At 44.6% G+C, this 22,323-nt stretch overlaps 1 protein-coding gene across 4 annotated transcripts in view; it reads left to right on the forward strand.

Annotated features, from left to right (window-relative positions):
• The window catches only part of LOC106576543 (MICOS complex subunit MIC19), a 147,542-nt gene that overhangs the window by 82,096 nt on the left and 43,123 nt on the right, over positions 1 to 22,323 (forward strand). For all 4 annotated transcript variants that reach the window (XM_082964050.1, XM_082964051.1, XM_045700064.2 and 1 more), the window contains one exon: positions 12,749 to 12,819. In XM_082964050.1, coding sequence (XP_082820176.1) covers positions 12,749 to 12,819 — 71 coding nt within the window. The remainder of the gene's footprint in view (positions 1 to 12,748; positions 12,820 to 22,323) is intronic.

Below are 22,323 nucleotides of genomic sequence, written 5' to 3' on the forward strand. Positions count from 1 at the left end.
AGCACATTATCCAGTAGTGCTCTGTACAGCCCACTACACAGCACATTATCCAGTAGTGCTCTGTACAGCCCACTACACAGCACATTATCCAGTAGTGCTCTGTACAGCCCACTACACAGCACATTATCCAGTAGTGCTGTATACAGCCCACTACACAGCACATTATCCAGTAGTGCTCTATACAGCCCACTACACAGCACATTATCCAGTAGTGCTCTGTACAGCCCACTACACAGCACATTATCCAGTAGTGCTCTATACAGCACATTATCCAGTAGTGCTCTGTACAGCACATTATCCAGTAGTGCTCTGTACAGCCCACTACACAGCACATTATCCAGTAGTGCTCTATACAGCACATTATCCAGTAGTGCTCTAGACAGCACATTATATCTAATCAGCATACACCCTACTTAAAACAGCTTGTTTCACTCCACTCAGCATTACACTGTAACACCACTACACCATACGGAGTCTGCATCACACCTCACACCATCTCTGCTGCCTGAGGGAACGTTTGATAGAGAAACAGTTTTCTCTGCAGCTCTGCGTCCTCGCTCCCTCCCTCCTCGCTCGCTCCCCCCTCTCGCTCTACACCATAAGCCCCTACGGTGTTATCAGACTAAAGATGAGGGGAAACACCAACACTTTCTCTCCCTTTTTCTCTGCCACTGCTGTCCAACTGGCCTTGGTATCCGTGCTCAAAGTGAAAACCTCATGCTGCTGCCAGTGTGATCTCTCGCGCTCTCTTCTCCCCCTCCAGCTAAAGATGAGAGGTCAAATCTCTCACACACACACACACACACACACACACACACACACACACACACACACACACACACACACACACACACATAGTGTGAGATCTGGCCCGTACAGACAGACCATGCTGCTGTTCTCAGTCAGATATGTCCCCTAGGGAGGGTACGAGGGGTCAAATACCTTGTTTAGTGCACTTAAACTGACACCCCCACGCTGTTTCCCAATGTGTTGTCCCCTTTAGATAGGGAGGAGAGGTCTGATACTTTGCTTTGTATAAGTTTGTCCCCTAAAATAATCTGACAATTAGTCTTCACACTGTTCCCAGTTGGGTTAGTGTCGTAATGAAGGGTATAGGGGTCCAAACTGTTTGTCTCCTTATGTACAGTGTCATACTGATTTAAGTCAGATATGCACTCTAATGAATAAGAAAGCCCACACATGCACGCACACACATAATCTGCATCGTAGTGGTGGGAACAGGGGTCAAACACTTTGTCTGCAAAAAGATTTGCCTGCCTACTGACAAGCTCACTCTACTCCATAAGACATCTCTTCAAGCTGGGAAAGAATAGCGCAACAATGGCTGTACCAACACCCTCACAGCACCCAAGGACAACCCTAAAGGAGTTGGTGGTCAAACTATTTGTTTACCAAATGCTAGGTGTTGTTCCTGGTCACTTCACGTACATATGAAAAGTCCTGGTCCTATGGACAGTTGGGACAGTTGACAGTTACTTGGAGTATGGTAGTGTCTCTGTGAAGTAGTAGAGTGGAGAGGAGGTCTTATTTAATGATGCTTGACAAGTCTGGCCATCAATAAATCATTAACAAAGAATAGCAGATCAATATCAACACTGTTTTCACCTGTAACCTCTCTCCCTTGGAAACACTGTAGCAACAGAATAATAAACCACTAGTTTGAAATACTATAGCAACAAAATAATAAACCACTAGTTAGAAATACTATAGCAACAAAATAATAAACCACTAGTTAGAAATACTATAGCAACAAAATAATAAACCAGTAGTTAGAAATACTATTGCAACAAAATAATAAACCACTAGTTAGAAATACTATAGCAACAAAATAATAAACCACTAGTTAGAAATACTATTGCAACAGAATAATAAACCACTAGTTAGAAATACTATAGCAACAAAATAATAAACCACTAGTTAGAAATACTATAGCAACAAAATAATAAACCAGTTGTTAGAAATACTATAGCAACAAAATAATAAACCACTAGTTAGAAATACTATAGCAACAAAATAATAAACCAGTTGTTAGAAATACTATAGCAACAAAATAATAAACCACTAGTTAGAAATACTATAGCAACAAAATAATAAACCACTAGTTAGAAATACTATAGCAACAAAATAATAAACCAGTAGTTAGAAATACTATAGCAACAAAATAATAAACCAGTTGTTAGAAATACTATAGCAACAAAATAATAAACCACTAGTTAGAAATACTATAGCAACAAAATAATAAACCACTAGTTAGAAATACTATAGCAACAAAATAATAAACCAGTAGTTAGAAATACTATAGCAACAAAATAATAAACCAGTAGTTAGAAATACTATAGCAACAAAATAATAAACCAGTAGTTAGAAATACTATAGCAACAAAATAATAAACCAGTAGTTAGAAATACTATAGCAACAAAATAATAAACCAGTAGTTAGAAATACTATTGCAACAAAATAATAAACCAGTAGTTAGAAATACTATAGGCCAATATCCATGTGATGGTACATGTAGGAATAAGAGAAAACATTAAGCTGTTAGGGGGGAAAACATTTTCTCACAGTGACTACAGAAGACATGGTTTTAGCTTTATTTTAAGGCCACAAGGCCATTTTGGACTATCCTTATCTGGTACAATGTTTGATTGAAAACATTGGAATAATGTTGGTTAGATTGGTTGTTGGATTACTATAAAACACAGTAAAGGCTGCAATGCTGATGGCACAAAGACATGAGCAGAGATGAGTTGATGAAAGTCATGAGTAATACAGCTGGCTGGAGAACAGTTGGTGCCATGCTGCTATGTGTAGGATCCAGTGGGAGCTGTGATCATAGAACTGATCTGAGACTAGTGCTACTACTAATGTAAGCTCTTATTGACCCGACAGGTGGCCATCCATCAGCTATATGGTCCCAGCTCAATATCCCCACACTGTGACAACAAATCACTTTCACACATCATGAGGAGCGGGAGACAGGGAGAGGAGAAGGAGGGGGAGAGAGGTAGGGAGAGAGGTAGGGAGAGGGGAGGGAGGAGAAAGGGAGAGGGTGGAGAGAGGGAGGGATGAATAGGGAGTGAAAGGGGGCTGGCGGGAGAAGAGGGGACAGGGGAGTGGATGTGCTGAACACCAGTGAGCTTCGGTCCTATACATTTATAGAACAGTATTAATATGATAGATATGATAAATGTCACCGGCCCCAAATGCTTGCTTCCATTTAACGGACCTGTCACATACAGAGCCTTCAAAGTATTCACACCCCTTGACTTTTACTACGTCTTGTTGTTACAAAGTGGGATTTAATTGTCTTTTTCTTTTCAACATTCTACAAAAAATACTCTGCAATGTTGAAGTGGAAGAATAATTCTAACATTTGTAAAACATTTATGAAAAATTCAACACCATCTTCATTTAATGCTCTAACCACTAGGCTATCCTGGGGCAGCAGGTAGCCTAGTGGTTAGAGCGTTGGACCAGTATCCGAAGGTTGCTAGATCGAATCCCCGAGCTGACAAGGTAAAAATCTTGCCCTTGAACAAGGCATTTAACCCACTGTTCCTAGACCGTCATTGAAAATAAGAATTTGTTCATAACTGACTTGCCTTGTTAAATAAAGGTAAAATAAATGTTAAAAAAAATTGATAAGTATTCAACCCCCTGAATCAATACATGCTATGATCACCTTTGGCAGTGATTATAGCTGTGAGTCTTGCTGGGTATGTCTAACAGCTTTGCACACCTTGATTGTACAATATTTTCACATTTGTTCTTTTAAAAAATTCTTCGAGCTCTGTCAAGTTGGTTGTTTACATTTTAGTCGCTTTAGCAGACGGTCTGTCCCAGAGCGACTTACAGTAGTGAGTGCAGACATTTCCTTCCTTTTTCATACTGGTCCCCCGTGGGAATCAAATCCACACCTGGCGTTGTAAGTGCCATGCTCTACCAGCTGAGCCATTTTCAAGTCTTGCCATAGATTTTCAAGCTGATTTAAGCTAAAACTGTAACTAGGCCACTCAGGAACATTCAATGTCATCTTGGTAAGCAACTCCAGTGTATATTTGGCCTTGTGTTTTAGGTTATTGTCTTGCTGAAAGGTGAATTTGTCTCCCAGTGTCTGTTGGGAAACTCCCTAGTCCTTGCCGATGACAAGCATACCCATAATATGATGCCGTCACCACCATGCTTGAAAATATGAAGAGTGGCACTCAGTGATGTGTTGGATTTGCCCCAAACATAACGCTTTATATTCAGGACATGAAGTTAATTTCTTTAGATTTACTTTAGTGCCTTATTGTGAACAGGATGCATGTTTTGGAATATGTTTTATTCTGTACAGGTTTCCTTCTTTTCACTCTGTCATTTAGGTTAGTATTGTGGAGTAACTACAATGTTGATCCATCCTCAGTTCTCTCCTATCACAGTCATTAAACTCTGAAACTGTTTTAAAGTCACCATTGGCTTCGTGGTGAAATCCCTGAGCGGTTTCCTTCCTTTCCGGAAGGGTGTATTGATACACCATTCAAAGTGTAATTAATAACTTCACCATGCTCAAAGGGATATTCAATGTCTGATTATTATTTGATTTTTTTTTTTTACCCATCTACCAATAGGTGCCCATATTTGCGTGGCATTGGAAAACCTCCCTGGTGTTTGTGGTTGAATCGGTGTTTGAAATTCACTGCTCAACTGAGGTACAGAGATGAGGAAGTCATTCAAAAATCATGATAAACACTATTTTTGCACACACAGTGATTCCATGCAGCTTATTATGTGACTTGTTAAGCAAATTTTTACTCCTGAACTTATTTAGGTTTGCCATAACAAAGGGGTTGAATACTTATTGACTCAAGACATTTCACCTTTTTATATATATTTGTAAAAAAAATTCAAAAAGCATATTTCTACTTTGACATTATGGGGTACTGTGAGGAAAAAATCTGAATCTAATCAATTTTACATTTGTGCTGTAACACAACAGAATGTGGGAGAAGTCAAGGGGTGTGAATACTTCCTGAAGTCACTGCACAAGCAGCATACATGCTTGTTTTGGTTCATCAATCCTGTTTATTGGATAGCTTCATTGGGGGGTCTTTTATTTAAAAGTCATTGAAATGGTGGCACACTAGACTGGAACTGTCAGAAAAACAAATGTGAGTCTATTGTGTGTTTGTGTGTGTCGTTATGAGAGTTTGTGTTATTCTGTGTGTGACTTGTGGATCAATGGCGGGCGTATTGCATGTTGTCTTGCTGTGAATCGCTCAGGCAAACTGCTGGAGTTGCTGTTGGTTAGAATCTTCTTAACAGCCTCTCTTCTTCCTTTCCCAGCTCTGTCCAGCTCTGTCCTTTTCTCTGTCTTGGTCTCCTACCTCTTTCATCTCCCTCTCTCCTGCTGTCTTTGTCACTCGCTCATATTCTTCTGTCATAACCTTTAGCCCTCTCTCACTATACCCTTCTATCTCTCTCTCGCTCTCTCTCTCTCTTTCTCTCTCTTTTTCTCTCCTGGCTGCTCACAGCATCTCTCTTTCTCTCTCCCGTGTACACACACACACACACCCTCTAAACCAAACACACACAGAGAGAATAAAAGTCTGATATATATTACGTCTCTTTCAATTCAACACAGCCATTCATCAGAGGGTTCCTAGTGACAGGCCATCACCAGGGCCTGGACAGCTCAGCGCACCATGGCTGTGCTCATTGGCCACAGCGGCCAAATTTACTCTGAAAACAATATATATATATATAGATTACATTTTCACTCAATATCTGCTGTAAAACAATCTCATATTTAACAATCTGCACTTCATGCGTTTTTTTCTCTTTTTCTTTCCCTGTTTTTCAGTTTTGTTCCCCGTGTTGAGAATGAGCCTCTCATTCCTTTTTCCTTTTTCTTTGTCTCTCTCTCTCTCTCTCGCTCTTCTCACATTTTTTTTCTTCATGTTCATCTCTTTTGCTCGCTCTAGTCCATCTCTATTGATGGAATTGGATTTTCCTCTCGCCCCGCGTTGGGGGGACAATCACCGTTACAATTGCCACCTCACAGTCCTTCAAGTAAAGTAAAACTCCTGTGTGAAAGGGAAAGAGATACAGAGATGGAGTGTTTAGTCTCAGTAATAGCTCCTATTCTCCGCCTGATCAATACTTTTTCTAACTGGGAGCAGAAGTATCTGTACTCGTAGCATTACAATGTGTCTTTTACTTTTCAATGACTCCCAGCCTTCTATGAGTCTGCATCATACTGAGACTCAGGCAGTGTAGAGACTAGACCAAATGATTTAAAGGACTTTTAAAATGTATGTGGAACGAACGACAACAGAGCAACAACGTGTGTTACCTGCTGGAATCGCTGGTGTGGTCTTAAACATACTGTCACAGTATAGAAGCGTTGGCTGGTCCTTCTCAGTAACAGGAGCTCTAGATACTTTTTACCCTCCAAAGCCAAATGTATGATCTCCCCATTCCCCTAACTAAACCATTTTAGATGTGAACACATGACATATTAGTTAAATAGCAGCCGCTTGGATCCAGTGGATCTGAATAACTTGTCTAAAACCATCACATAATAGGAACTTCAAAACAAGTTTGTATCAATCCCAGTTCCCTTAACCAGTCAAGTTCACACAGTAGGCCAGGCAGGACGTTCCCTTAACCGGTCAAGTCAACAAGTTCACACAGTAGGCCAGGCAGGACGTTCCCTTAACCGGTCAAGTTCACACAGTAGGCCAGGCAGGACGTTCCCTTAACCGGTCAAGTTCACACAGTAGGCCAGGCAGGACGTTCCCTTAACCGGTCAAGTTCACACAGTAGGCCAGGCAGGACGTTCCCTTAACCGGTCAAGTCAACAAGTTCACACAGTAGGCCAGCTCCAGTTGATGGGGTGTTGCCAGCCATAAGTCACAGTGAGAGAAGTGACATTATTAGGACTCTGCAGTAGAAGTGTAGTGGGGACATTATCAGTCAGGTCCTTCAGTCACGGTGTGTAGCAGCGGGAGCCAGGCGTGTGGTGTGTGTGTGTGTGTGTGTGTCTCTCGCTCTCTCCTTTCGCTCTCATTTAATTACTGTAGCATTATCAGCAGATAGGACAACGCAGCAGGAGCTGTCCCCACTCTCACATACACACACACACACACACACACACACACACACACACACACACACACACACACACACTGACCCTCAGAGTGTGTGAGATGCAAGTACTGTAGTCGAACACATGCATGCCTACACACACATGCAAAGGGCCTAACCTGACAGAGAAAAGTTCTGCATTCAGATCAACCTAGGAGCCAACTTCCATACACATGTCCCTGATGTATCCCCTTTGAAGTGAAATGGCTAACAGTGTAACAATGGCTAACAGTGTAACAATGGCTAACAGTGTAACAATCAGTCAATCAAATGTATTTATAAAGCCCTTTTTACATCAGCTGATGTCACAAAGTGCTTATACAGAAACCCAGCCAAAACTACAAACAGCAAGCAATGCAGATGTAGAAGCACGTGGCTAGGAAAAGTTACAACGGCTGGCGGTGTTACAACGGCTGGCGGTGTTACAACGGCTGGCGGTGTTACAAGCTCATCGGAGTCCTTAATTCACCATAGCAGAGCTAGCCGTCTATCATGTCTCCGCGGTGCCTCCCGCTGTCCCTAGGATGTTAGAGGGATGGACTCAACAGGCCGCCATCCCCGTTTCCCCATGTTTGCCAGTCTCAGGGTTTTATATGGTGGCGCTCCCTCTAGTCATTCCTTTAGTAACAAGCCGCTGGGCCGTCCAACGCAGCGGGGTCTTCACCTCGCCTCCCTGCCAGGGAACAGATAACCATTAACAAAGTTATTTTGTTTTGCTCATTAAAAGTGGTGGAGAGGGCTTTTTAATTGGACACACCGGTTCTGTTCCTTACTCTTCTCTGTATCACCCGAGTGCATTAGCCATAATGACTTCATTTGTCTATGACACCCCCACCGGCCTTATTTACCACCAGACAAGTAAAGCTCTCCCAGGGATGTAAATAGAAATCAAAAGGATGAGGGTGCTCTGTGAACAGTCCAGGAAGTCTGTTTTGCAGACCAAAAATGACCGATTTATAGCTTAGAAACCACGAGAAGCAGGCTATTCTAAAATAGACTGCTTATTTCTGTTTAGTGTTACACCAATCAAGCCCAATTGGTTCTGAACCATAATAGAGGTATTTTTCTCCCAAAATAGTAGATTTTGGAGTTGGTGACGTGTTACACCCAAATCAACCCGAGGGTGGTCAGGTCCTATCGTTCCTACTGATTGAGGGGCTCTGCTGCCCTCTAAATCAGTTAGGAGGACAGCAGGAAATCACAATTTGAGCCCCACTCGTTAATCACACACAACAGCCTCACAAATTACACTGTATGCTACTCTGTCTTCCACTCTGTCTCCATGCACAGGCTGTAGGCGTGTGTCTGCTTTTTTTCTGTCTTTCTCTGTGTGTGTGTGTGTGTGTGTGTGTGTGTGTGTGTGTGTGTGTGTGTGTGTGTGTGTGTGTGTGTGTGTGTGTGTGTGTGTGTGTGTGTGTGTGTGTGTGTGTGCGCACCCGCTGGCCCTGCAATCACTGGCCGTTTGTGCTTCCTGATGGATTAGGGTTCTGATTAGTGGCAGCGCTACGATTTATCCTGTTGTTGTTGTTGTTGTTGTTGTTGTTATTATTATTAGTCACTTAGTATTCAACACAGAGACCAACACCACATTCTAGCAACCGCTGTTACACACACACACAGACAAACACACTGGTTAAATCCTAGTCTTAATGTCAGTGACATTGAGGAAACTGCCACTGATGGTTCCCTGACTGGATAGTCTGCACTAACGTTGGTTAAATCTCAAACACACTGGTTAAGTTCTAGTCATGCCATTCACATAGAACTCTTAGCCGGTCTGACAACTCGGTTACTTTTTAATTGGAAGATTTGCTAGTGAAGTGAGAGATTATTGGTGAGTGGTGATTGGATGGGGCGTCAGTAAATGGAGAGGTGATTGGACGGGGCGTCAGTAAATGGAGAGGTGATTGGACGGGCGTCAGTAAATGGAGAGGTGGTTGGACGGGGCGTCAGTAAATGAAGAGGTGGTTGGACGGGGCGTCAGTAAATGGAGAGGTGGTTGGACGGGGCGTCAGTAAATGGAGAGGTGGTTGGACGGGGCGTCAGTAAATGGAGAGGTGGTTGGACGGGGCCTCAGTAAATGGAGAGGTGGTTGGACGGGGCCTCAGTAAATGGAGAGGTGGTTGGACGGGGCCTCAGTAAATGGAGAGGTGGTTGGACGGGGCCTCAGTAAATGGAGAGGTGGTTGGACGGGGCCTCAGTAAATGGAGAGGTGGTTGGACGGGGCCTCGGTAAATGGAGAGGTGGTTGGACGGGGCCTCGGTAAATGGAGAGGTGGTTGGACGGGGCCTCGGTAAATGGAGAGGTGGTTGGACGGGGCCTCAGTAAATGGAGAGGTGGTTGGACGGGCCCTCAGTAAATGGAGAGGTGGTTGGATGTGTCTAGTATGAGAAACCCACGCCTCACCTGTCCTCAACTGGCAGCTTCATTAAATAGTACCCGCAAAACACCAGTCTCAACGTCAAAAGTGAAGAGGATACTCCGGGATGCTGGCATTCTAGGCAGAGTTTCAAAGAAAGAGACATATCTCTGACTGGCCAATAAAAATAAAAGATTAAGATGGGCAAAAGAACGGACACTGGACAGAGGAAGATTGGAAAAAAGTGTTATGGACAGGAGAATCTAAGTTTGAGGTGTTCTGATCGCAAAGAAGAACATTCGTGGGACGCAGCAAAAGTGAAAAGATGCGGGAGGAGTGCTTGACACCATCTGTCAAGCATGGTGGAGGCAATGTGATGGTCTGGGGTTGCTTTGGTGGTGGTAAAGTGGGAGATTTGTACAGGGTAAAAGGGATCTTGGAAGTAGTAAGGCTATCACTCCATTTTGCAACTCCATGCCATACCCTGTGGATGGCGCTTAATTGGAGCCAATTTCCTCCTACAACAGGACAATTACCTAAAGCACAGCTCCAAACTATGCAATTACTATTTAGGGAAGAAGCAGTCAGCTGGTATTCTGTCTATAATTGGGTGGCCAGCACAGTCACCGGATCTCAACCCTATTGAGCTGTTGTAGGAGCAGGTTGACCATATGGGGCGGCAGGTAGCCTTGTGGTTAGAGTGTTGGGCAAGTAACCGAAAGGTTGCAAGATCGAATCCCTGAGCTGACGAGGTAAAAATCGGTCGTTCTGCCACTGAACAAGGCAATTAATCCACTGTTCCTAGGCCTTCATTGTAAATAAGAATTTGTTCTTAACTGACTTGCCTTGTTAAATAAAAAATATGGTACCTAGGTGCTTATCAACCTTGTGGGAGGTGGTTCAGGAAGCATGGGGTGAAATCTCTTCAGATTACCTCAACAAATTGACAACTAGAATGCCAAAGGTCTGCAAGGCTGTAATTGCTGCAAATGTAGGTTTCTTTGATGAAAGCAAAGTTTGAAGGACACAATTATTATTTCAATTAAAAATCATTATTTATAACCTTATCAACGTCTTGACTATTTTTCCTTTTAATTTTGCAACTCATTTCATGTATGTTTTCATGGAAAACAAGGACATTTCTAAGTGACCCCAAACTTTTGAACGGTAGTGTATATTTTAGGAAAATATTTGTTTTATGATAAGAATAAAACATTTATTTTAATTATTTTACTTTAATTAAAGGTTACATTTTTGTGAATATTTTGAATAAAAGACTTAATTTTCACAGCCGTTTTTCTCATATTTACAAAGTTTGCCAGTATAAGTGGAGGGCACTTTACACATAAAGTACCAGTCAAAAGTTTGCACTCACTTACTCATTCAAAGGTTTTTCTTTTGTTTTTACTATTGTAGAATAATAATGAAAACATCAAAACTGTGAAATAACACATATTGGGAATTATGTAGTAACCAAAAAAAATGGTTTAACAAATCAAAATATATTTTAGATTCTTCAAAGTAGCCACCCTTTGCCTTGATGACAGCTTTACGCACTCTTGGAATTCTCTCAACCAGCTTCACCTGGAATGATTTTCTAACAGTTTTGAAGGACTTCCCACATATGCTGAGCACTTGTTGGCTGCTTTTCCTTCACTCTGCGGTCCAACTCATCCCAAACAAGCTCAATTGGGTTGAGGTTGGGTGATCTGATGCAGCAGTCCATCACTCTCCTTCTTGGGAAAATAGCCCTTACACAGCCTGGAGGTGTGGTTTGGGTCATTGTCCTGTTGAAAAATAAATGATAGTCCCACTAAGTGCAAACCAGATGGGATGGCATATGGCTGAAGAATGCTGTGGTAGCCATGCTGGTTAAGTGTGCCTTTTAAATTCTAAATAAATCACTGACAGTGTCACCAGCAAAGCACCCCCACACCATCTCCATGCTTCATGGTGGGAACCCCACATGCAGAGATCATCCGTTCACCTACTCTGCGTCTCACAAAGACACAGCGGTTTCCACCAGTCTAATATCCATTGCTTGTGCTTCTTGGCCCAATCATGTCACTTCTTCTTATTGGTTTCCTTTAGTAATGGTTTCTTTGCCGAAATTCGACCATATAGGTCTCCTCTGAACAGGTGATGTTGAGATGTCTGTTGCTTGAACTCTGAAGCAATTATCTGGGCTTCAGTTTCTGAGGCTGGTAACTAATGAACTTCTACAGCAGAGGTAACTCTGGGTCTTCCTTTCCTATGGCGGTCCTCATGAGAGCCAGTTTCATCATAGCGCTTGATGGTTTTTGCGACTACACTTGAAGAAACTTTCAAAGTTCTTAAAATGTTCCATATTGACTGACCTTCATGTCTTAAAGTAGTGATGGACATTTCTCTTTGCTTATTTGAGCTGTTCTTGCCTTAATATGGACGTGGTCTTTTACCAAATAGGGCTATCTTCTGTATACCAACCCCACCTTGTCACAACACAACTGATTGGCTATAACGCATTAATATAGAAATTCCACAAATAAACAAGGCATACCTGTTTAATTGAAATGCATTCTAGGTGACTTCCTCATGAAGCTGCTTGTGAGAATGCCAGGAGTGTGCAAAGCTGTCGTCAAGGCAAAGGGTGGCTACTTTGAAGAATCTAAAATAAAAAATATTTGGATTTGTTTAACACTTTTTACAATGTAGAAAATAGTAAAAATAAAGAAACTTTTGACTGGTACTGTACAGACACACTCGAACACACACGTCAAACTGAACGATCACACAGCTCACTCCCTCAGCAATACAGCCAGATTAAAAAAATAAACCCCTGCACAACTACTTAATGGTGTTCCTCCCTCAATATCCCCATCCATCAAGTTTTAATGGGCTAGTGTAGTAGTGGAGGGTACATGCCTATCAGATGTGTGTCACAAATACCACCCTATTTCCTATATAGGGCGCTAAATTTCACCAGCGTGTATCAGGGGCACAATCTGTGGAATAGGGTGCCATTTGGGAAGCGTGTGTGAGGGGGAAAAGGCTTGTCTCAGCTGGAGAGTTTCCTTTTGCCAAATAAAGGCCACCTGAAAGGCCCAGGGACGATGGGAATAAACTGTTTCATGTAAGAGGCCCAATCTGATTCTGACTTGGCATTTATTTGTCTGTCTCTCATTCTCTCTCTTCCCATCTCTCTCTTTCTCACATTTTCTCTTTATATCTCTGTCTCTCCCCCTCTCTCCCTCCCTCCAGAGTGCTCAGTTCTACAAGATGACCACAGAGAACTACCACAAGGCTGCCGACGGAATCAACGCAAAGTTCAAGTAAGTTAAAATCACGTCATTGTGTTTAATTACCAGAAGTGTATCAACTTATCCTGGATAAAGGAATGTAGACACCCCCCCCATCGGCAATATCTCCATTCACTGCAGAATGAACAGGCTTTCATCTGAAATGCTTCCTCCTCAAGGCTAATGTTGGCAATGAAGAGCTCAATACCTGATGTTGGCTATGAAGGTTTTAACAGTGTATCGCTTTTCTTCCAAGGTTACTCTGTCAGTTTAAAAGTAGGCCACACTGCAAGCACATCTAACCAACTTCCAAAGGGGTCCACAGAACACCACAGAATTCTAAGAATTGTATTTGTGATGTGTCCAGAGGATGTTGGTCAACTTTGTGTCCGGTTTGGATATTCGGGTCCTGTTCATTAGAGCATAACTTAACGGAATGTTTTGCATCAGAAAACTACAATAAGCCGTTCCAATTGGATAAGTTCAAGTTGTCCCTCCCTGTTTTTTTTCTTCTCCGTACACAACCCTTCAGTGTTGTTAGTGACCATTAAAAGCTTTGTCAGTCCACTGAGAGTACTACCGTTAGCCACATGCTAACTAACCCATGTCTTTCAATCAGCTCCAGATTAGCCTACCCTATTAGCTCATGTTGATGATGTGGCTCACTGATAGTTACAGGTCAAATGGAGCCCTCTCTGGTGCACACTGATGTGTAATGGCTGCAGTGACGGCCATGGTGTGTGTCTATGTGAGCACCTACTTTATCAGACTATAACCAGCTTAGTCATTCCAACAACAAAGGTGCTTTCAGCACCCTGAGGAAGGCGCTGCGTCCTGAAATGTTGGTTGCTATACCCATTAAATGTTTGGGAGTATAATTAGTGTGCGACTTTCTTTTTATATTTTACTCTGTTAGTCAGCACCTCTACAACATATTTGGGTGTGCGTCAGCTTATGCTTTTTGCTAGCATCTAATCCTTTAAAATATTTCAACAAACATGCCTTTGTATGTGTCAGACAACTTTGTCCATCAATGCTATTAGCAATTTGCCCCCCTGTATGTTAGGTTGTCCGTGAGATTCACAGAGACCCTATTAACCATCACGTACATGTAACTAAAGAACATCTCATTTCCAGTCCATCGCTGTTCCATAACTCCTAATAAGGAACCATTAGGCTCCATAGTAATGTAACAAAGTGGATGAGGAGTCCACAGGAGGTGGGGCGAATGGGGCCCAGAGTCCATGGCTCTGTCTGGGAAGGGGGCGCTAATCGTGTTAGCCTGTCATTAGCCGGCGCTAACGCCAGGATCATTGTCTCCCTGCAAAATGCTTGAAACTGATTAGCCATCCGCTGGGGTAGCTAAGGGTAGAGCTGGGGTTGAGGCTTCCCAAATCGCATTAAGAAAATGCATTGCTGGAATATCATTAGAACGACAAAACGCGCTAACTGCTAACACATATCTAGCGCGGTCACGTGATGGTGGAGTCTCAATGGCAAGCGCCCTGATTGGTTGATTGGATTACGGGAGGTGCATTACCAGGGCTGTGATTGGATTAGAGGGGCTGGGGAGGGAGGATGTGAGTGCGTGTGTGGTTTAATGAAATGGCGGGAGGGTCTGGTGTTACAGGAGGACAGGGAGAGAGAGGACAGGGTTACTGCTAGTAGACACTAATCAGGTTTCATTGGGTGTGTTTGGTGCCATCGCGCGCGTGTGTGTGTGTGTGTGTGTGTGTGTGTGTGTGTGTGTGTGTGTGTGTGTGTGTGTGTGTGTGTGTGTGTACATGATCTGTATTAGTGTGAAAAGACCTTGTTTAGTATTGTGCAGCGCAGCGTACAGAGGTCTCTGAGTTGTCCCTATGGACGTTATTGCGATACGACAGAAAGAGTGCATGAACGAGGGAGATAAGATGGTATCTGGCGTTCAGATGTTTAGTCTCAGAGCCTTTTGATTTCCTGAAAGTTGAAACTGCCCTGGAGATAAATGGGAAAGAGTAGGAATATACATAATTGATTGAATTAACATGGGTTTGATATGATAATCGGGCTTATGAAGTTAGAAATGTCTTTCTGCCCAACGTCTTAATTTCCCCGCTGGTCCCACAGACTTTATTAATAGAATGTTTGATAACATTTGAGGCTCTGGTCAACAGTAGTTTGATATCCTGCTAATACTGTAGTAATGTATTTCCCTATAGATACTGTACTTATAGCCTAGCACTGTTGCCTCCTGCATGAAAGCGTTACGCCTCTATTGGTATCAAATTAATTGACAATAGTGCCTGAAGGCTTGGATGTCACTTTTGGGGTATTTGAACCCTGCAGGAGGAGGAGTAGAAACAGTAGTAGAAACAGTAGTAGTAGTAGGAGTAGAAATAGTAGGAGGAGTAGAAACAGTAGTAGGAGGAGTAGAAACAGTAGTAGGAGGAGTAGAAACAGTAGTAGGAGGAGTAGAAACAGTAGTAGGAGGAGGAGGAGGAGAGAAGAGGAGGAGGAGCAGAAAGAGTAGTAGGAGGAGGAGAAGTAGAAACAGTAGGAGGAGGAGGAGTAGAAACAGTAGGAGGAGGAGGAGTAGAAACAGTAGGAGGAGGAGGAGTAGAAACAGTAGGAGGAGGAGGAGGAGTAGAAACAGTAGGAGGAGGAGGAGTAGAAACAGTAGGAGGAGGAGGAGTAGAAACAGTAGGAGGAGGAGGAGGAGTAGAAACAGTAGGAGGAGGAGGAGTAGAAACAGTAGGAGGAGGAGGAGTAGAAACAGTAGGAGGAGGAGGAGGAGTAGAAACAGTAGGAGGAGGAGGAGTAGAAACAGTAGGAGGAGGAGTAGAAACAGTAGGAGGAGGAGGAGTAGAAACAGTAGGAGGAGGAGGAGGAGTAGAAACAGTAGGAGGAGGAGGAGTAGAAACAGTAGGAGGAGGAGGAGGAGTAGAAACAGTAGGAGGAGGAGGAGTAGAAACAGTAGGAGGAGGAGGAGGAGTAGAAACAGTAGGAGGAGGAGTAGAAACAGTAGTAGGAGGAGTAGAAACAGTAGTAGGAGGAGGAGGAGCAGAAAGTAGTAGGAGGAGGAGGAGTAGAAACAGTAGGAGGAGGAGGAGTAGAAACAGTAGTTGGAAGAGTAGAAACAGTAGGAGGAGGAGGAGGAGAAACAGTTGGAGGAGGAGGAGTAGAAACAGTAGGAGGAGGAGGAGTAGAAACAGTAGGAGGGGGAGGCGTAGAAGAAACAGTAGTAGAAGGAGGAGTAGAAGAAACAGTAGTAGAAGGAGGAGTAGAAGAAACAGTAGGAGGAGGAGGAGTAGAAACAGTAGAAGGAGGAGTAGAAGAAACAGTAGGAGGGGGAGGAGTAGAAGAAACAGGAGGAGGAGGAGTAGAAACAGTAGGAGGAGGAGGAGGAGTAGAAACAGTAGGAGGAGGAGGAGGAGTAGAAGAAACAGTAGGAGGAGGAGGAGTAGAAACAGTAGGAGGAGGAGGAGTAGAAACAGTAGGAGGGGGAGGAGGAGTAGAAACAGTAGGAGGGGGAGGAGTAGAAGAAACAGTAGGAGGGGGAGGAGTAGAAGAAACAGTAGGAGGGGGAGGAGTAGAAGAAACAGTAGGAGGAGGAGTAGAAGAAACAGTAGGAGGAGGAGGAGTAGAAGAAACAGTAGGAGGAGGAGGAGTAGAAACAGTAGGAGGAGGAGGAGTAGAAACAGTAGGAGGAGGAGTAGAAACAGTAGGAGGAGGAGGAGTAGAAACAGTAGGAGGGGGAGGAGTAGAAGAAACAGTAGGAGGGGGAGGAGTAGAAGAAACAGTAGGAGGGGGAGGAGTAGAAGAAACAGTAGGAGGAGGAGGAGGAGTAGAATCAGTAGGAGGAGGAGGAGTAGTAGAAACAGTAGGAGGAGGAGGAGGAGTAGAAACAGTAGGAGGAGGAGGAGTAGAAGAAACAGTAGGAGGAGGAGGAGGAGTAGAAACAGTAGGAGGAGGAGGAGTAGAAGAAACAGTAGGAGGAGGAGGAGTAGAAGAAACAGTAGGAGGAGGAGGAGTAGAAGAAACAGTAGGAGGAGGAGGAGGAGGAGTAGAAACAGTAGGAGGAGGAGGAGGAGTAGAAACAGTAGGAGGAGGAGGAGGAGTAGAAACAGTAGGAGGAGGAGTAGAAACAGTAGGAGGAGGAGTAGAAACAGTAGGAGGAGGAGTAGAAACAGTGGGGAGGAGGAGGAGTAGAAACAGTAGGAGGAGGAGGAGGAGTAGAAACAGTAGGAGGAGGAGGAGTAGAAACAGTAGAAACAGTAGTAGGAGGAGTAGAAACAGTAGGAGGAGGAGTAGAAACAGTAGTAGGAGGAGTAGAAACAGTAGGAGGAGGAGTAGAAACAGTAGGAGGAGGAGGAGGAGGAGTAGAACCAGTAGGAGGAGGAGGAGTAGAACCAGTAGGAGGAGGAGGAGTACAAACAGTAGGAGGAGGAGGAGTAGAAACAGTAGGAGGAGGAGGAGTAGAAACAGTAGGAGGAGGAGGAGTAGAAACAGTAGGAGGAGGAGGAGTAGAAACAGTAGGAGGAGGAGGAGTAGAAACAGTAGGAGGAGGAGTAGAAACAGTAGGAGGAGGAGGAGTACAAACAGTAGGAGGAGGAGGAGTAGAAACAGTAGTTGTAGGAGTAGAAACAGGAGGAGGAGTAGAAACAGTAGGAGGGGGAGGAGTAGAAGAAACAGTAGGAGGAGTAGGAGAAGAAGAAAAAGTAGAAACAGTAGTAGGAGGAGGAGGAGCAGAAAGTAACAGTAGTAGGAGGAGGAGGAGTAGAAACAGTAGTTGGAAGAGTAGAAACAGTAGGAGGAGGAGGAGTAGAAACAGTAGGAGGAGGAGGAGTAGAAACAGTAGGAGGAGGAGGAGTAGAAACAGTAGGAGGAGGAGGAGTAGAAACAGTAGGAGGGGGAGGAGTAGAAGAAACAGTAGGAAGAGCAGGAGTAGAAACAGTAGGAGGAGGAGGAGGAGTAGAAGAAACAGTAGGAGGAGGAGGAGTAGAAACAGTAGGAGGAGGAGGAGTAGAAACAGGAGGAGGAGGAGTAGAAACAGTAGGAGGGGGAGGAGTAGAAGAAACAGTAGGAGGGGGAGGAGTAGAAGAAACAGTAGGAGGAGGAGGAGTAGAAACAGTAGGAGGAGGAGGAGGAGTAGAAGAAACAGTAGGAGGAGGAGGAGTAGAAACAGTAGGAGGAGGAGGAGTAGAAACAGGAGGAGGAGGAGGAGTAGAAACAGTAGGAGGGGGAGGAGTAGAAGAAACAGTAGGAGGAGGAGGAGTAGAAGAAACAGTAGGAGGAGGAGGAGTAGAAACAGTAGGAGGAGGGGAGGAGTAGAAACAGTAGGAGGAGGAGGAGGAGGAGTAGAAACAGTAGGAGGAGGAGTAGAAGAAACAGTAGGAGGAGGAGGAGTAGAAACAGTAGGAGGAGGAGGAGGAGTAGAAACAGTAGAAACAGTAGTAGGAGGAGTAGAAACAGTAGGAGGAGGAGTAGAAACAGTAGTAGGAGGAGTAGAAACAGTAGGAGGAGGAGTAGAAACAGTAGGAGGAGGAGTAGAAACAGTAGGAGGAGGAGGAGTAGAAACAGTAGGAGGAGGAGGAGTAGAAACAGTAGGAGGAGGAGGAGTAGAAACAGTAGGAGGAGGAGGAGTAGAAACAGTAGGAGGAGGAGGAGTAGAAACAGTAGGAGGAGGAGTAGAAACAGTAGGAGGAGGAGGAGTAGAAACAGTAGTTGTAGGAGTAGAAACAGTAGGAGGGGGAGGAGTAGAAGAAACAGTGGGAGGAGTAGGAGTAGAAGAAAAAGTAGAAACAGTAGTAGGAGGAGGAGGAGCAGAAAGTAACAGTAGTAGGAGGAGGAGGAGTAGAAACAGTAGGAGGAGGAGGAGTAGAAACAGTAGTTGGAAGAGTAGAAACAGTAGGAGGAGGAGGAGTAGAAACAGTAGGAGGAGGAGGAGTAGAAACAGTAGGAGGAGGAGGAGTAGAAACAGTAGGAGGAGGAGGAGTAGAAACAGTAGGAGGGGGAGGAGTAGAAGAAACAGTAGGAGGGGGAGGAGTAGAAGAAACAGTAGGAGGAGCAGGAGTAGAAACAGTAGGAGGAGGAGGAGGCGTAGAAGAAACAGTAGGAGGAGGAGGAGTAGAAACAGTAGGAGGAGGAGTAGAAACAGGAGGAGGAGGAGGAGTAGAAACAGTAGGAGGGGGAGGAGTAGAAGAAACAGTAGGAGGAGGAGGAGTAGAAGAAACAGTAGGAGGAGGAGGAGGAGTAGAAACAGTAGGAGGAGGAGGAGGAGTAGAAACAGTAGAAACAGTAGTAGGAGGAGTAGAAACAGTAGGAGGAGGAGTAGAAACAGTAGTAGGAGGAGTAGAAACAGTAGGAGGAGGAGTAGAAACAGTAGGAGGAGGAGTAGAAACAGTAGGAGGAGGAGGAGTAGAAACAGTAGGAGGAGGAGGAGTAGAAACAGTAGGAGGAGGAGGAGTAGAAACAGTAGGAGGAGGAGGAGTAGAAACAGTAGGAGGAGGAGGAGTAGAAACAGTAGGAGGAGGAGTAGAAACAGTAGGAGGAGGAGGAGTAGAAACAGTAGTTGTAGGAGTAGAAACAGTAGGAGGGGGAGGAGTAGAAGAAACAGTGGGAGGAGTAGGAGTAGAAGAAAAAGTAGAAACAGTAGTAGGAGGAGGAGGAGCAGAAAGTAACAGTAGTAGGAGGAGGAGGAGTAGAAACAGTAGGAGGAGGAGGAGTAGAAACAGTAGTTGGAAGAGTAGAAACAGTAGGAGGAGGAGGAGTAGAAACAGTAGGAGGAGGAGGAGTAGAAACAGTAGGAGGAGGAGGAGTAGAAACAGTAGGAGGAGGAGGAGTAGAAACAGTAGGAGGGGGAGGAGTAGAAGAAACAGTAGGAGGGGGAGGAGTAGAAGAAACAGTAGGAGGAGCAGGAGTAGAAACAGTAGGAGGAGGAGGAGCGTAGAAGAAACAGTAGGAGGAGGAGGAGTAGAAACAGTAGGAGGAGGAGGAGTAGAAACAGTAGGAGGAGGAGGAGTAGAAACAGTAGGAGGAGGAGGAGTAGAAACAGTAGGAGGAGGAGGAGGAGTAGAAGAAACAGTAGGAGGAGGAGGAGGAGTAGAAACAGTAGGAGGAGGAGGAGTAGAAACAGGAGGAGGAGGAGGAGTAGAAACAGTAGGAGGGGGAGGAGTAGAAGAAACAGTAGGAGGAGGAGGAGTAGAAGAAACAGTAGGAGGAGGAGGAGGAGTAGAAACAGTAGGAGGAGGAGGAGTAGAAACAGTAGGAGGAGGAGGAGTAGAAGAAACAGTAGGAGGAGGAGGAGTAGAAGAAACAGTAGGAGGAGGAGGAGTAGAAACAGTAGGAGGAGGAGGAGTAGAAGAAACAGTAGGAGGAGGAGGAGTAGAAGAAACAGTAGGAGGAGGAGGAGTAGAAACAGTAGGAGGAGGAGGAGGAGTAGAAACAGTAGGAGGAGGAGTAGAAACAGTAGGAGGAGGAGGAGGAGTAGAAACAGTAGGAGGAGGAGTAGAAACAGTAGGAGGAGGAGTAGAAACAGTAGGAGGAGGAGTAGAAACAGTAGGAGGAGGAGGAGTAGAAACAGTAGGAGGAGGAGTAGAAAGTAGTAGGAGGAGTAGAAACAGTAGGAGGAGAAGTAGAAACAGTAGGAGGAGGAGTAGAAACAGTAGGAGGAGGAGGAGGAGTAGAACCAGTAGGAGGAGGAGGAGGAGTAGAACCAGTAGTTGTAGGAGTAGAAACAGGAGGAGGAGTAGAAACAGTAGGAGGGGGAGGAGTAGAAGAAACAGTAGGAGGAGGAGGAGGTAGAAGAAAAAGTAGGAGGAGGAGGAGTAGAAGAAAAAGTAGGAGGAGGAGGAGTAGAAGAAAAAGTAGGAGGAGGAGGAGGAGTAGAAGAAACAGTAGGAGGAGGAGGAGTAGAAACAGTAGTAGAAGGACGAGTAGAAACAGTAGTAGGAGGACGAGTAGAAACAGTAGGAGGAGGAGGAGGAGTAGAAACAGTAGGAGGAGGAGGAGGAGTAGAAACAGTAGGAGGAGGAGGAGGAGTAGAAACAGGAGGAGGAGTAGAAACAGTAGGAGGAGGAGGAGGAGTAGAAACAGGAGGAGGAGGAGGAGGAGGAATAGAAACAGTAGGAGGAGGAGGAGGAGGAATAGAAACAGTAGGAGGAGGAGTAGAAACAGGAGGAGGAGGAGGAGTAGAAACAGGAGGAGGAGGAGTAGAAACAGGAGGAGGAGGAGTAGAAACAGGAGAAGGAAGAGGAGTAGAAACAGTAGGAGAAGGAAGAGGAGTAGAAACAGTAGTAGTAGGAGGAGTAGAAACAGTAGTAGGAGGAGGAGGATTAGAAACAGTAGTAGGAGGAGGAGGATTAGAAACAGTAGGAGGAGGAGGATTAGAAACAGGAGGAGGAGGAGTAGAAACAGTAGGAGGAGGAGTAGAAACAGTAGTAGGAGGAGTAGAAACAGTAGCAGTAGGAGGAGTAGAAACAGTAGTAGTAGGAGGAGTAGAAACAGTAGTAGGAGGAGGAGTAGAAACAGTAGGAGGAGGAGGAGTAGAAACGGTAGGAGGAGGAGGAGTAGAAACAGTAGGACGAGGAGGAGTAGAAACAGTAGTAGTAGTAGGAGGAGGAGTAGAAACAGCAGGAGGAGGATTAGAAACAGTAGGAGGAGGAGGGGGAGTAGAAACAGTAGTAGTAGGAGTAGAAACAGTAGTAGGAGGAGTAGAAATAGTAGGAGGAGTAGAAACAGTAGTAGGAGGAGTAGAAACAGTAGTAGAAACAGTAGTAGTAGGAGTAGAAACAGTAGTAGGAGTAGAAACAGTAGTAGGAGTAGAAACAGTAGGAGGAGGAGTAGAAACAGTAGAAGGAGGAGTAGAAACAGTAGTAGGAGGAGGAGGAGGAGAAACAGTAGTAGGAGGAGTAGAAACAGTAGGAGGAGGAGGAGGAGGAGTAGAAACAGTAGGAGGAGGAGGAGCAGAAACAGTAGGAGGAGGAGGAGTAGAAACAGTAGGAGGAGGAGGAGTAGAAACAGTAGGAGGAGGAGGAGTAGAAACAGTAGAAGGAGTAGAAACAGTAGTAGTAGGAGGAGGAGGAGGAGTAGAAACAGTAGGAGGAGGAGGAGGAGAAACAGCAGTAGGAGGAGGGGGATTAGAAACAGTAGTAGGAGGAGGAGGATTAGAAACAGTAGTAGGAGGAGGAGGATTAGAAACAGTAGTAGGAGGAGGAGGATTAGAAACAGTAGGAGGAGGAGGATTACAAACAGTAGGAGGAGGAGGAGTAGAAACAGTAGGAGGAGGAGTAGAAACAGTAGGAGGAGGATTAGAAACAGTAGTAGGAGGAGGAGGAGGCGAAACAGTAGTAGGAGGAGTAGAAACAGTAGTAGGAGGAGGAGGAGGAGTAGAAACAGTAGGAGGAGGAGGAGCAGAAACAGTAGGAGGAGTAGAAACAGTAGTAGGAGGAGGAGGAGGAGGAGTAGAAACAGTAGGAGGAGGAGGAGGAGAAACAGCAGTAGGAGGAGGGGGATTAGAAACAATAGTAGGAGGAGGAGGATTAGAAACAGTAGTAGGAG

This window comes from Salmo salar, chromosome 17 (assembly GCF_965601325.2).
Source record: "Salmo salar chromosome 17, fSalSal1, whole genome shotgun sequence".
Classification (NCBI taxonomy): Eukaryota; Metazoa; Chordata; class Actinopteri; order Salmoniformes; family Salmonidae; genus Salmo; species Salmo salar.